The 15,274-nt window shown below is 31.3% G+C and overlaps 1 protein-coding gene across 7 annotated transcripts in view; it reads left to right on the top strand.

The window, feature by feature from the left end:
* The window catches only part of BBS9 (Bardet-Biedl syndrome 9), a 380,232-nt gene that overhangs the window by 157,334 nt on the left and 207,624 nt on the right, over positions 1–15,274 (top strand). For 6 of the 7 annotated variants that reach the window (XM_072964696.1, XM_072964692.1, XM_072964694.1 and 3 more), the window contains 3 exons: positions 297–401; positions 2,357–2,371; positions 8,010–8,150. In XM_072964696.1, coding sequence (XP_072820797.1) covers positions 297–401; positions 2,357–2,371; positions 8,010–8,150 — 261 coding nt within the window. The remainder of the gene's footprint in view (positions 1–296; positions 402–2,356; positions 2,372–8,009; positions 8,151–15,274) is intronic. The other variant, XM_072964698.1, reaches the window with a different exon arrangement.

Genomic DNA, 15,274 nt, shown 5'->3' with positions numbered 1-15,274 from the left:
TGATATGGAATGTTAGGTACCTTGTTTTGAAGTCAATTCCCAGCTCAGTATTAGCTGTATGACTTTGGGCAAGCTTCTTACTCTCTCTGAGGCCAGTTTTCTCATCCACCAAGAAACAGAGGCAATAACAATACTCACTTTGTAGGGCTGTTGTGAGGATTAAATGAGTTAAGCCATTTAAGTGTGATGTTAAGTGCCTAAGACAGTAGCTGCTGTGCAGTATATACCTAATTTTAACTGTTGTTAATGATAATTGTCTAAAATTATGTAACATATTATTTTTACATTGCTTATAGCACCAGAGATGACTAGAACAGTAGGCTTTTCCGTTTATCTGAAAGGAAGTTATACACCACCTGAATTGGAAGGAAATGCTGTTGTTTCTTATTCCAGACCAACAGGTAAACATACAGTTGTTCATGAATTTACAAGCCTAATCACTTTTTTAAAATTATTGGAGTTATAAGTTAAATGTTTAAGTGTTTAAGATGGGAAAATACATTGTAAAATATTATTAAACGAAAAAATACCCTTTCTTAGTGTTAAATCAAATCGTATGTCCAAATTACTTTTGTATGTTATGAATAATCAGTGATAAGTTTACTTAGCTGATTTCCATATATAATATTTGATTCTATCTCTTCAATTAATAGCAAATATGATATATTTTTATTCCTACTAGAAGAATGGTATCTAGTCAGACTTCATGTATTTGAACTAAAGAGAAAAGCCTCATCTGAATTAGTGAAAAAGACTATTATAGGGTTACTTTAACATTAAGGCATATTAAGTCATGTTATCTTCAGTCCAGTTGAGATTCAATTATTACAAATTTCAACTTAGTTGGCTTCAGTTTTATAGGTTTTTTTTTTGTGTGTGTATTTGTGTAGTGAATTTTTCATAGTAACAGTTTGACAGTTAGTTGATTGATAGAATAAGAATAATAAGTCATTGCTTTTTTTAAAAAAATGTTTCAACATAGTGTAACTGATAGGGTATTTCGGCAATGTTGCATTTCTGTTTTCTTAGTTTAGAAAGTTTCAGAGATGCCTTATTCATATTACTTTCTCTCTGTTGATGTCCACTTTGTTTATCTAGCAATGTTTTTAATAATTGTAGTTCTTATTTTGTCTAAGTGAATTTTCTGTTTTATGCATTGACAACTCTATGCTTGGAGGTGATTTTATAACTGTAGTTCATGTTTTCAGACTCTGCTTCTTCTGCTTTGTAAGTTATTTTGCTTTAAATAATTTTAAAAAATCATTTTTAGCCAGAAATGATCACTTTAATCATTTATCTATATTTTCAAAATTTGGGATAACATAAATATTTTATGTTTAAATGGCTTTGAGAAAGCTGGCTTCAGAAAGAAATGCATAACTTCCATAAGGGATCAAGGAATGATGGACTTTTTAGTTGGATACTTATGAAAAGAACATTGAAATGTTCAGTGCTATTTTAATTTTGAGTTGTGAAATAAAAAATAGAAAATGTTTGGCTAAAATCTCTAGATCATTTATGATTAATTGAAATCAATAATAGACGTTATATACTTTTTATCCTTGTTACACTTAGAACATGCAGTTGTAGACTGTTGATGTCTTAATTCAACTAATTATTTCATTTATTTCCGAGGAAAATAGTGATACTGTTGAAAATAGAATTTAAAATAGAGAAATGGATTACCTAGCAAGTGGACAAAAGGCTTAAAAATATATTGTAAAGTTATAGAATCATTCTGTGAGCTTATATTTGCACATACCATTTTTAGCTGTTATGCTTTTCTAAAGACAGAATTTAAAAGATTATAAATTATTACTAAACCAAAGAATGTAGGCATTAATTGATTGAAAGTTAATTAGAAATTAAAATAAAACAAGTCTATAAAAGTAAAAGAATACTAAGACAAGCCAAAAAAAAAAAAAAAGACCTTACTCCATAGTAGTCTACTGACTTAAGTTATAATATAAGCAAGACTAACTGGAATATTAATATATATTTAGCCATTCATTCACATTCCCCCCCCAATTACTTTAATGTTCTTGAAGTCATTTACATATTCAGTCTGGTTTGCTTTTGGCTAGATCATATATGTTTATCTCTTTTGCTACATTTACACTGGAATAACACCCTCTCATGGACTTCTGAGAATGGAAGTGCATTTACTCATGTTATATTCTTCAATTGTGAATTGACTCATCTTTATTGGAGGCTTATTGAAATCATCTGTGAGAATCTTAAAAATTTTCATTTAAATTTAAGCGATGTGTATTAAATTTGTGTTGTAATTTTATGACAGATAATTTGTTGCATTCTTTCTCCCCTATCCTTTTTTTGCATTGCCTCGGATGGATAGATCGAAATCCTGATGGTAAGTGAAAAGATGCTTTAGAACAAAATGAATGCCAGAAATGAAATTTGGTCAGTTAGCTGAATTGATATTATACCATGAATGAACTCTTCTTGTGGACTGCTGTTTGAACTATAGTAGCCTTGTTAGGGTGATTCAGTGCCTTGATCTGGCTATGGAGAAGATAATAGATGTTTCCTCTTACAGAGGCTTGTCATTCATTATTAGTTGTTTTATTTTTATTTTTATTTTTTTAAATTAAAGTATAGTCAATTACAGTGTGTCAATTTCTGGTGTAGAACATAATGTCCCAGTCATGCATTTATATATGTATATTCATTTCATTAGAGGTTATTATAAGATATTGAATATAGTTCTCTGTGTTACACAGAAGAAATTTGTTTTTTTTTTATCTATTTTTATATGTATTGTTTAACCTTGGCAAATCTCAAACTCCCAAATTTATCCCTTCCCACTCTCTTTCCCTGGTAACTGTAAAATTTTTTACTGTGTCTATGAGTGTCTTTTGTAGATGAGTTCATTAGTGTCCTCTTTTTTCTTTTTCTTTTTCTTTTCTTTTTTATTAGATTCCACATATGAGTGACATTATATGATATTTTTCTTTCTCTTTCTGGCTTACTTCACTTAGAATGATGATCTCCAGTTCCATCCATGTTGCTGCAAATGGCATTATTTTTTCTTTTTTATGGCTGAGTAGTGTTCCATTGTATAAATATACCACAACTTCTTAATCCAGTCATCTGTCAATGGACATTTAGGTTGCTTTCATGTCTTGGCTATTGTAAATAGTGCTGCTATGAACATTGGGGTGCATGTATCTTTTTGAATTAGAGTTCTCTCTGGATATATGCACAGGAGTGGGATTGCTGGATCATATGGTAACTCACAGCCAGCATTATTAGTTGTTGTAGAGTCATGAGAAGCAACTAATGATTTTTTGAAAAAAACCGAAGGTGTCTTTGACAACTTATTTCTGTTAAGTCATTGGTGATTTACCTGTATGCTCTGTTATCTTACTTCACTTAAAAAGAGTAATGAAAAAATTCTGAATTCAAAAAAACAGAATTTAGAACAATTCTGTTTTCTATATACCCCAACAGATTCACCTCTCTTTCTGATCAGAATACCATGTGTACTAATTCTGGGGGCCGATCCCTTGTCTTGTTTAGAATTTATGGGAGAATGTCATCAAGGGTCTGACCTCTTGAACTTGCCTGGGTCAGTGCTGTCACCATTTTGTTTTCCCCAAATCCTCTGTTTATGACTCTGCTATAATATTTATCATAATATGAATTTCATTAAGTTCGTTCCTTAGGTTCCCCTAGTACATTTTGAGCTCTTTGAGAGCAGAGTTCAAGTACTTACCTCTGAATTGTGCAGTATCTGGATGCATGACAGACACTCTAAAAGTACCCCCTACTTTGATTATTTTTTTCTCCTAGATGCAAACTTAGTGTGGTGGTTTGTCTTAGTTTCTTAGCCATTTTAAGATAAATATTAGATAATACTAATTAATTGGTAATAATTAAATAAAATACTCTAAAATAATGGCCATATTTACTCATATAGTTTTGTGGTGCCAGCAACCTGAGTTGCATAGTGTAGGGAGGTTAAAATACATTTATATGAGAAATATTTTAATAAGAGTAAGCTTTTAGTATAATAACATAAAGTATACTTGTCAAATTAGAATTTGGGTTATTAAAAATGACATTATTGGTAGTGAATATTTATATTTTACTTTGCAGGGTTGCAAGTAACTGATAAGATTTTGCAGTAATTTTTGTAAAATACCATATTATTATTTAAATGATTTGTTCTGAGTTTTAAAAAATCAGCAAAGGTTATTATTGAAAGGAATTTATTCCCTCTTACTATCAATTCATATGAAACCATGAGAAAAAAATCACAATATGTTGAAATTTTAATATTTTAATGCAAAGCTAAAGCTGGTTTTAATAGTCTCTTGTGATATATTTTAAAATTTTAATTAAGCTTCAAGGAGTAGAGTTGAAATATTCAGCTTCACCTAGTAGGCAAGTAAATAATATGTTGCCACTTAGATCTTACACACAAGGCTTCGCATTTCAAAGACTGTTCCATTTTATTGGCCTGATCTGTGCAGGCTGTACTGCAGATAAGCAGTCCCTGCTTTTACATGTGGAAAAAGAGAAGCAAACGAGGTTTTATGTTGTCCCATAAGAGTTAGTCTCCATTATTTCTGCATTAAAGTTACATGGCATGGGCAGTGTAAAACATGACTGCAGATGGAGCACAGTACGGAGCCAGACATAACAGGAAGGGATCAAGGAAGTTCTGGCTACCAGACATTGCTACTGCTTTGGGGTTCCTTGTTTTCAATATGAAATGACTCTAGCAGACCCTTGGAAAGAGTTCTAAAGGCATTATATAGATGTGTAATATATAGATATAGTTATTCTACTCTGATATATAAATTCTTTTTTCTTTTTTTTAAAAGCACATTTTGGCTTCCCTCTTGACAGTGATACTGGACTCTCGGGTGTACCAGGGGTAATTAGAATTCTCTTCCTGGAAAAATTGTTCTGTCAGGAGTGATTCTGATGTGAATTTTCCCTCTAAATGTTAAATAATTTTGTGATTAATTAAACCATAGTAGTTGCAACTATCCATTTCCTCTAGTAGGCTAGAAGGGGAAGTGTTTGAAGGAGAAGTAATTATATTTAAAAAAAAAAACCTGTAGAACAAAATTACTCTGATGAACAAGTAGGCCAATGAGTATTATAAGTGACCAAAGTTTTCTTCTCTCTCAGAGTAATACTCAGAGTTGAATAAGCCAGATATAGAGACTGTTTTACCAACTACACAGAGAAAATATCACTGATGGTAGGCAAAGGTAGGACCAGTTAGGCTCTTTCAACTAAGTTGAAAGCTATCCTACTACGAACCTTGGAAAGTCTTTAAATGCATGTAATTCTTTCCTTCCTTATTACAGATGCACATAAGCATACACTCACACATACCTCTACATGTCTCTGGCTTCAGGTTCTTAGATACAGTTCTAACTTGAAGACTAATTGGTAGCTAAATTTGCATTTCAAGTTTCTTAAGAAAATGTGAATCTCAGAAGAAATGTACCTCTGATAAATCCCATGCCTAAATACTAGAGATTATATTTTGAAATGCTTAGGTTTAATTTAATGGAAAATAATATAAAATACTGGCATTGTAAAATTTCGTTTTAAGGATATGGTTTCCTTAAACTGGTTTCTAAAGAATTTCATACTCTCTCTTTTCTCCCTAATGGTAAAACTTTTCAAGTTGCCATCATTTAAAAAATAACCATAATCATTTTATTAAGTATGAGTGTCCTCATTTTTCAAAGTAATGTTTTCCAAATGTCCTTTGAAATAGGTTTACAATTACTGGAGAGAAAAGAAATTCTGGAGAGGTTCTACAAATCTGAGCAACTGCAGACCATTGTCCTAGTGTGTGATATTGTCATTAACTGACTTAACTGAACTGTGAATTGAGTTATAATGTATTTCCCTTCTTGGGTTTATTAGTGCTTGCAATCCATTTGTTTTAATTTCTGAAAACTTACATACACCAACAATTTCTTTAGCTCTAGGTTGTTGAAATTTTAGAGTAATAATCTTCAAATATGTGGACTCAGTAACATAAAGCTAGTGTTGCTAATCATGGTTTTTTTTTTAACACAAATTCAATCAGTACTTGGTCCAAGTGAAGTAGAGCCACAGTTTTAGCAGTATAGTTTTAGAAGAACATTTACAGCCAAACTTTGTTTGAACAGTTAGCTCAGACTTCGGTTGAAAGTACATAAAAAATAGCTTCTCTTTGTGCATGTGCAGAATTGTCAGAAGATGAAGCATTTTTTTCCCCTGTTACTCTATTCATTAAAAATGAAGGAAATGGAAATAGGTTTCAGTTTCCTTGTTCTTTCCAGACTGTACCTATTAATTGAGGCTGCAATTTATATAATGCAGAGGAAACATATTAGTAGATATATTTCCATAATTTAGGGATATATGGTATATATGCAGTTGGAAAAAATAATGCTTTGTAATGTTTTTTGTGGTGATATTGATAGTTGTGGTTTGAGCAGTAGCTTAGATCATGTTACCATAATATTTTGAGTCAAAACATTTCATCATTGTAAAGTACAAATACACATGCCTCTAAAACCTTACAGAATGTCAGGAAATAATACCCTGGGATTTTTCTGAAGAGACACCAGTTATAATTTGCATCTAGGATTCCAGGAGAAGTGAATTTAACATCTGTTGACTATGAGCAAAAAATGAGCTATGTAAAATTTGATGGATAATAGATTATGTTGAAGAGAATGACAAATATGCTCCACATGCTCTGAAAAAGTATTTAATTGACCTCATATATCAATATGCTTGCCATTGTTGATGATCTTTCACTATCCTAGTGAATAAGTAGTACTGAAAAGTGTACTCCCAGCTTGGTTGTAGAGTAAACCACACAACTCTAATTGGCATTAACAAAATGCATATTGCTAATTCTAGGAATCCTACTTTGGGATCACGTCTCTGAACTTTACTGCTTCTGCTTTTGCTATTTTAAAGCTGCTCTCTGACTCCACTATAAAGAAATAAAGGAACTATTGTGTAAATCTATCAAGTAGAGTAAAACACTTTAAGTTTTCCATTTCTCTAGAATAGTTTACAAAGATACGTGTTTTTGTATGTTATCTTTTATCTTATTCAGTCAAAAATAGAATCCTAGTATAAAAGGAGAGAAAACTAAAGTTGTAGAATTGTTTTTCTTGATTTATAAGTAGAGAGCCTAATTTACTTTGGTTTCAGTTTTATTCTTTGTAAAACATTAAAAGGAATGATCTTTAAAAACTTCGAATTCTCACATAAAACTCTTCATTGCTACTTATTTATTCAGGTACCTATTTCAGTATGCCTGTGTACTTTCTGAAAAAATTTGACAATTGAATGACTATATAAGACTTTCAAGATGTTGCTTAACAGTGATATGTAAAGTTAAATGGATAGGGAAAAATTTAATTTATATGAAAATAATATTCTTGATATTAATGTGTGAAATGACATGAATGTCAGTAGACCAAATTCTCCTTTCATGCTCATATAATTTATTGCAAATTGTTCACTGTAATTTCAATCTTCAATAAGTAAAAAAGCTAAAGATTAAAAAATTTATGAGATAGAGAAATTATTAGATATGGTCATATAGTCTTTCTGATATAAATTTCATATTCTTTGCTCATTTTAGCTGACAGCCTTAGATTAGGGCTAGAACTTTGAAGGTCTTAAAGAGTTCAGTAATTGAATATAACTGTGTAATATTTTATATAGTGCTCAACTGTGATGATTTTTAAAATATGGTATTACTGTTAAGGGCAGAGCTTGCACCTATGCTCCTTTTTAAGATTATATTTTTACCTTGTACTTGTTGACAATAATATAAAAATATGAATGTTCATCATGCCTTCCAGTTATTGCAGTTATGCTAAATGAAATGGGCAGGTAGCAAACATATAAACTAAGATATAGTGCTATTTAAACTATTAGTAGCACAATTTTTTTGGTCAAATTATTTGTCAAATCTATGAATCTCTGTTTCTCTCTTTCTATTTCAGGCATTCCTCGAGTTACCCAATGTAAATTTAGACTTCCCCTGAAATTAGTCTGCTTACCAGGCCAGCCTTCAAAAACTGCAAGCCACAAACTAACTATTGAAACCAACAAATCTCCAGTTAGTCTTCTCAGTCTCTTTCCAGGTAGGACTTTTGAAATAACATGCCTGTAAAATCAAAAATGTTAAGAATTTAGAATGGAATCCTTCATCAGCAGGTAATGATGGGGTAATTTTCAGATAATTGTTAAGTCAGAATACAAAAATGCCTCAAGGGTTTTTCCTTCTTGTTTGCCTTTTCAAAGGTGAATAGCATATATCAACAAAGTAATAAAGTGTACCTTTTAAGTTTGATTAAAATTATTGTAATCATTATTTTGCTTAAGTATTCAAAAATGAAAACATCAAATGTTTCTTTTTAGACTGTGGAGTTTTTTGGCTTGGAATGTAAATATTTATTATTCATTTTATTGTAGGTTTTTGAATATATCCCTTTTCTAAGTATATAAATATTTATTATTCCTCTATTGTAGGTTTTTGGAGATGCACCTTTTTAAAGTATATTCTTATGTCCCTGAAAAATAATCTCATAAGTAGGTACTTTTTGTGGTTTTGCTGTCTCCAGCAGCTGGAAGGGACGATGTTCATTCATTCTCTGGCTCTGATCCTCTGGAAGGGACTTTGTGTATAAAGCTTGAATATCACAGTGAACTTTTGGGGTAATTTGTGACGGTGTGACTTTATCCAGGTGTTGGGTTTTTCTTTCTGAGTAGCTTAGAAAAGAGTAGTGTTGATTAGATAAAACATCTTTAGTAGCCAGGATTTCTGATGTGTCACGTCTATTAACTTTCTTGGTAATGAGGTGGAACTAAAAAAAAAATCTAGGAATTAAATCAACCCTTTTAAATCCCTCATTAAAAATCAGCACTGTTGACCATAAGATGCATCCTCACACTTGCATTAGTGGATAGGATTTAGAATACAAAGTACTTTCCACAAGGTTTAGAAATTTATAGTAAGTCAATTTTTGTGTTATTATCTACTTAAAGTACTTAAAATTTATTTTTCATTAATTTGAAGTGTTATTAAAAAGCTTTATTCATATATATATGTGTGTGTGTATATATATATTATATATATATGTGTGTGTGTATATATATACCTTTACAAAAAAATCTGCAAGATGATCTTTATTACAATTAATCTGCTCTTTAGTTTGAGCTGAGTTTGAGTGAGTGAGTGAGTGAATGTGTATGTGTGTATAGTTAGCAAATAGTTTTGTGCCCTTTCTTATTCCCTTCCCCTCTCTTTCTTCTTAGTTAATTTTTTTAGAACAAATTTGGATTATAACAAAGGCAGAAAGAGCCACCAACTTTATAACATCTTATACAAATATACTAATTCCTTGAGTCTCCTATACTATCCTGACAGTATATTTGGAAATTGTATGTTACACACCAAATTTATTGATGCCTTTGAAAAATATTTAAGACTATGGTTTCTGAGTGGTTGATCTTTACTATAGATGGCTGAAACCCATAGAGATTGAATAAAAGTGAATGATTTTGACCAGAGAGGTAATTTCTGTAAGATATGGATTGGACAAGAAATACTAAGGGAAGCTTGGACTCAAGTATTTTGATGTCACAGGTATCTTAGGCTCATCAGCATATATTTGCTTTTTACTCATTTTAGAAATGGGTCTCAATGACAAATTTAAAAAAATTTCCTCTAAGATTCATTGTATGTGATATAGCATGTTCTCTTTTTGAGCTCCTGGGTTTGTTTTCATATTGAACATGCTGGAATCTTGTAATTGCTTAAAATAAGTACTCTTGGTACTTCTTCACTTTTCATGAGTGCTTTTCACTCTTGAGGTTTATAAGACTTTTATTATGCTGATGTCAGATAAGGTTACTATTGCAAATTTATTTTTTAACTGAAATAAACATAATTAATGAGCTTCATAGAGAAGAAATAAAACTGCGTTTAATCTACATCTCTTCGTACTTATTTCAGTTCTTTTTTTGTATATTTAAAATATTTAAAATAACTTTAATGTTTCTTATTACAAAAGATATGTAGAATTTAGAAATAGGTAACCAAAAAGAAGAAAACAAAAGTAACTGGTAATTCTATCATCTAGCAATATTTACTTATATTTTGTTATATTTTCCTAATCTTTTAAAAATATTTTTTCTAAGCATTTCATCTCCCCAAGGAATTTTACTTTATATGTTGTTGTGAGGCACCTTTCTACATAATTAGATTTTTATTTTATAATTTTAATGATTGCATAATATTCTGTGATAAATCTATACTATAAAATCATTTGACCAGCATTATATTTTTTGACATTTATGTTGTTTTCAGTTTATTAATGTTGTAAATATATTATGGCAATACTTCCCTAAACTTATATTATTTATTTGATGACTATCTAAAAGTGGAATTACTAAGTGAAACAAAGGATAAGAATATTTTTAAAGCTTTTGAAATTGAGTGTGAAATTGATTTCCTAAAGGGCCATATCATTTAACCCTATCATCAGTGTTTGAATGGAGGTGTTTTGTACTGCAAATCCTGGCCAGTAGAGGGTATTATAATTATAAAAAGCTTTAAATATGTTTGATGGCTATATAGAAAATATTTATTTACATATGTATATATAAATAACTATCTGGAGTGCTTCTGGCTAAATGTGAGTTAAGCAATGTATATAAATATATGTGTATGTATATTTGTCTCAAAGAGAAGTCCAGAAGTGGGCCCTGGAAGCTGGTATAGTGATTTGTGAATGTTATCAAACACCCAGTTTTTTCTTTCTTTGCAATGTGCATTCTCTAGTGTATTTGGCTTGTTCAGTGGCAGTGAGATAACTGCTTCAGCCTAAGTCACCATAACTAACCTCAAGGCAGGAGATAGGGGAAGGAGTTAGCTATAGAAATGACTAACTTTTATCAGGAAGGCATGTTTCCATAGCTCTTAGGAGGTTTCTGTATAAGTCTCAATAGCCGTTAATAACATCACATGGCCTCTATAGCTGGTAAGGGGGCTGAGAACTAATGTAGATGGGCTAGGGAAAAGGAGGTTAAGAATAGATTTTAAATTAGCTGACATTCAGTATACGCCATGATACCAGTGATTTTACACAAAAGTTTTCCTTAAATGTAATAACAAATAGCATGCTATTATAACAATCTTTCATGGTACTGAAATATATGGTTATCTTTCCTTGTCAATGAGTTTATATTTTAATGATTACATTATATTCTATTGCTTGCAGGTGCCATGTAAATAGCTTTTTTATACTTTTCTGTTTCTCTTTGGAGAAATTCCTTGAAGACAAATGACTGAGTTAAAGGATATGCACATTTGAAAACTTTATTCAGATGCCAGAGTTACTTCTGGAATAATTGTATCAGGTTATAAGCCTAATATCAGGGTTCATACCCAGGGTAGCAGCTGGGTTTGAATCTTTTTAAATTTTTGACATGGTTAGGTGAAAAATGCCATCTCTTTTTAAAATTTGCATTTCTAAATGGTTTGTTAGCGTAGTAATTTTGATTAATTAATTTTATTCTTTTAACATATGAGGTTTATATGTTTAGATAGTGAAATTTATTTTAAAATTTAATTTTATTTACTGCTATATTTTTTTTGTTTGTTTTCAAGTTTTCATATTGTGTTTAGAATGATCTCTATTTTAAGATTATAAATTAATTGCTTATATTTTCTTCTGGTACATGTTTTTTTAAACTTTAGTTTTATTGTTTCTTTGTTTTGTTATTGAGGGGGGAGGTTGTTTGTTGTTTGAGGGGGGAGGTAATTAGGTTTATTTACTTATATTTTGTTTTTAATGGAGGTACTGAGGATTGAACCCAGGATCTCATGCATGCTTAGCAGGCACTCTGGCAATTGAGCTATACCCTACCCCCTCTCCTGGTAGATTTTAATACATTCTTTAATTCTCAAACACAGGTTCAGGGTATAATTTTTTTTATAAAAAACAACCTTATTGGAGTATAACTTATGCATACATGTATAAAGTAAATAATTTAATAAGTTTTTATGTTAGTATTTATCTGTGAAACTGAGACAGAAAGGGGGCAGGGCACAGCCATTCAAGGAATGCTACAGCAATTAACATCAAAATGGTGAAAGATTCAACCCCCAGTAGGCATTGAGGCTCAGGATGGTGAGAGATTTAACTTCTAGTAGATCTTGCTTTTCATTATATGCTCATTGTAATATATTAACATGATGAATAACATGCCCACAGGCACCATGGCAGTACCAAGGCTAGCCACAGAATGTCAAAGAGTGGGAAATGGCAAACTTCCTGGGAATTCCACCTCCTTCCCCAGGCTACTTAGACTGGTCCCTCCACTTATTAGCATATGAAGCCACCAAGCCCATAAAAACCAGCAACATGGTGCCTCGTGGCCACCCCGGCCTCCCTCTTTGGAGATGGCCCACATTCTGTCTTTGGAGTGTGTACCTACTTTTATTCAGAGCACCCAACCCCCATGCCTCGTGGCCTTTCACTTGCCTTTCAATGTATCTCTGTGAATAAATCTACCTTTACTCAACTGTGGCTCTTGAATTCTTTCCTGCGTGAAGCCAAGGACCCACACTTGGCGGGGCAGATCCCAGGGGCTCAACCGAAGCCTGGGACACAGCCCTTCTCATGCTCCACATCTGTTTTCCTGCATCAAAACCATCTCTGTAATCACAATGCTGAAAATATCGATCACCCCAAAAAGCTTCCTTGTCCGCCTTTGTAATCCTTTATCCCCCATCCCCAGGCAACCACTAGTTTGCTTTCTGTCACTGTAGATTACTTTGCATTTTCTAGAATTTTATAAAATGGGATTATTTAGTATGTACTCTTTTTTTATCTGCCTTCTTTCATTACTGTATTGGATTATGTGATTTACAAGTATTTTCTCCCAGTCTGTGGCATGTCTTTGGAAGAGCAGAAGTTCTTTTTTTTGATAAAGCCCAATTTATCATTTTTTTTATGGATTATGATTTAATGTTATATCTAAGAAATCTTTGCCTAACTCAGGGTTACAAAGTTTTTCTTGTATGTATTTATCTAGAAGTTTTCTAGTTTTACATTTTACATTTAGGGCTCATCTGTTTTGAGTTGATATTTATGTGCAGTGTGAGATATAGATAAATCCCATGTTTTTGCATATGACTATCTAATGCTCCAGCACGACTTTTGAAAAGACTATATCCTTTTCCACTGAATTGCCTTTGCAAAGTTATTGAAGTAATCTGACTTTATATCATAGGACTATATAAACCGTTGGAATGTGTATATATATTTCTGCTCCCTTCATTTTGTTCCATTGATCTGTTTGTCTTTGCCCATCAATATTGCTGTATACCAACAGCTTAGTGTCTTAATTAATATTATAAGTCTAGAAGTCATGTAGTATAATTTCTCCAACTTCATTCTTTTTTTTCAAAATTGTCTCAGATGTTCTAGATCATTTGTATTTTCACATGAATCTTAGAATCAGCTTACTAATTTTTACCCAAAAAATGCCTGCTGAAATTTTGGTTGGAACTGGGATTACAATACTGTAAACCAGTTTGGAGAGAAACATCTTAACAATATTGAACATGGTAAAATTTGCTCTACTTATTCTAGTTTCTTAAGATGAAAGTAGAAATCTTCATTTATTTAGGACTTATTTTGTTTTTCTCACTAAGAGTTTGTAGTTTTCAGTGTATAGGTCTTATATATCATTGTCAGTTTTGTACCTAAGTATTTTATATATTTTGGTGCAATTACAAATTGTATTGTTTCACTTCAATTTCATATTGTTGTTTCCTAGTACAGAAATACAAGTTTTTTTGTGTGCATTCATCTTGTATCATGCAACATTGTTAAACCACTTATTGGTTCTACTAGCTTTTTTTTGTAAATTTAATCAGATTTTCTACATAGATGATTATGTCATCTGCAAGTGGGAACAATTTTACTTCTTCCTTTCCAATCTGGAGATTCTGTGTTTATTTTTGCTTGCTTTTTACTTTGGCTAGAAACTTTGTTATGATTTTGAATGAAAATGATGAGAGCAGATATGCTGTCTTTTGGCATTAGTATGTTTTAGCTGTATTTTGTAGATGTCTTATACCAGGTTGAGGAAGTTCCCTTCTATGTCAGGTTTGCTGGGAATTTAATTAGGAATAGATATTAAATTTTTTCAATGCCTTTTCTACATCAATTGAGATATTTTATGTCATTTTTTTCTTTAGTCTGTTAATAGGTGGATTACATGAACTTTTGAATGTTAGTACAGTGGTGCATGCTTTAGATAAATCATGCATTGATCTTGATGTCTTGTCCTTGCAATATATTGTTGGGTTTAATTTGCTAAACTTTAGTTTAGAATTTTTACATATTTTTACAAGGGATACTGATCTGTAATTTTGCTTCCCTATAATTGTGTGTCATTAATGTGGAGTTTATGGAATGAGTTGGGAAATATTTACCTCTCTTCAATTTTTATTTCTTGCTCAAATATTTAGAAGAATTCAAGTTTTCCAGATCTTGATTTTTCTGTATGGGATAGCTTTTAAAGTACAAATGCAATTTCTTCAAAAGAGATAAGACTATTCAGGTTATCTATTTCTTATTGAGTGAGTTTTGCTAGTTTTTGTTTTTCAAGGAACGCATGCATTTCATCTGAGTGTTGAATTTATTGACATAAGGTTGTTTGTAATATTTTTTTATCCTTTTAATATCTGTAAAATCTGTAGTGATGACAGCTCATTACTGATACTGGTGATTTGTGTCTTGTTTGTTTGTTTGTTTCTCCTAATCTATTGATTAGAGGTTTATCCATTTTATCTCTTTTTGAAAAAACAGCTTTTACTTTCATTAATTTTCTCTTTTTATTTTTGTTTTCTACTACTTTTAATTCTTCTGATTTTCCTTTTTTCTGCTTACTTTGGATTTAAGTTTTTTTCTTTTTCTTCTGTTTTCTTAAGATGAAAGAGACCATTCTTTTTTTAAATGGGATTTCAACAAAAAAAATTGAAGTGTAGTTGATTTACAATGTTGTGTTAATTTCTGGTGTACAGCATAGTGATTCATTTATACATATATATATATTTCTTTTCATGTTCTTTTTCATTATAGTCTGTTACAAAGTATTGAATACCAGTTCTCTGTGCTATACAGTAAGATGTTGTTTATCTGTTTTATATATAGTAGTTAGAATTTGCAAATCTCATACTCCCAATTTA

The sequence above is a fragment of the Vicugna pacos genome, chromosome 7 (assembly GCF_048564905.1).
Source record: "Vicugna pacos chromosome 7, VicPac4, whole genome shotgun sequence".
In the NCBI taxonomy this organism is placed as follows: Eukaryota; Metazoa; Chordata; class Mammalia; order Artiodactyla; family Camelidae; genus Vicugna; species Vicugna pacos.
This window is presented reverse-complemented; position numbering and strand designations above follow the sequence as displayed.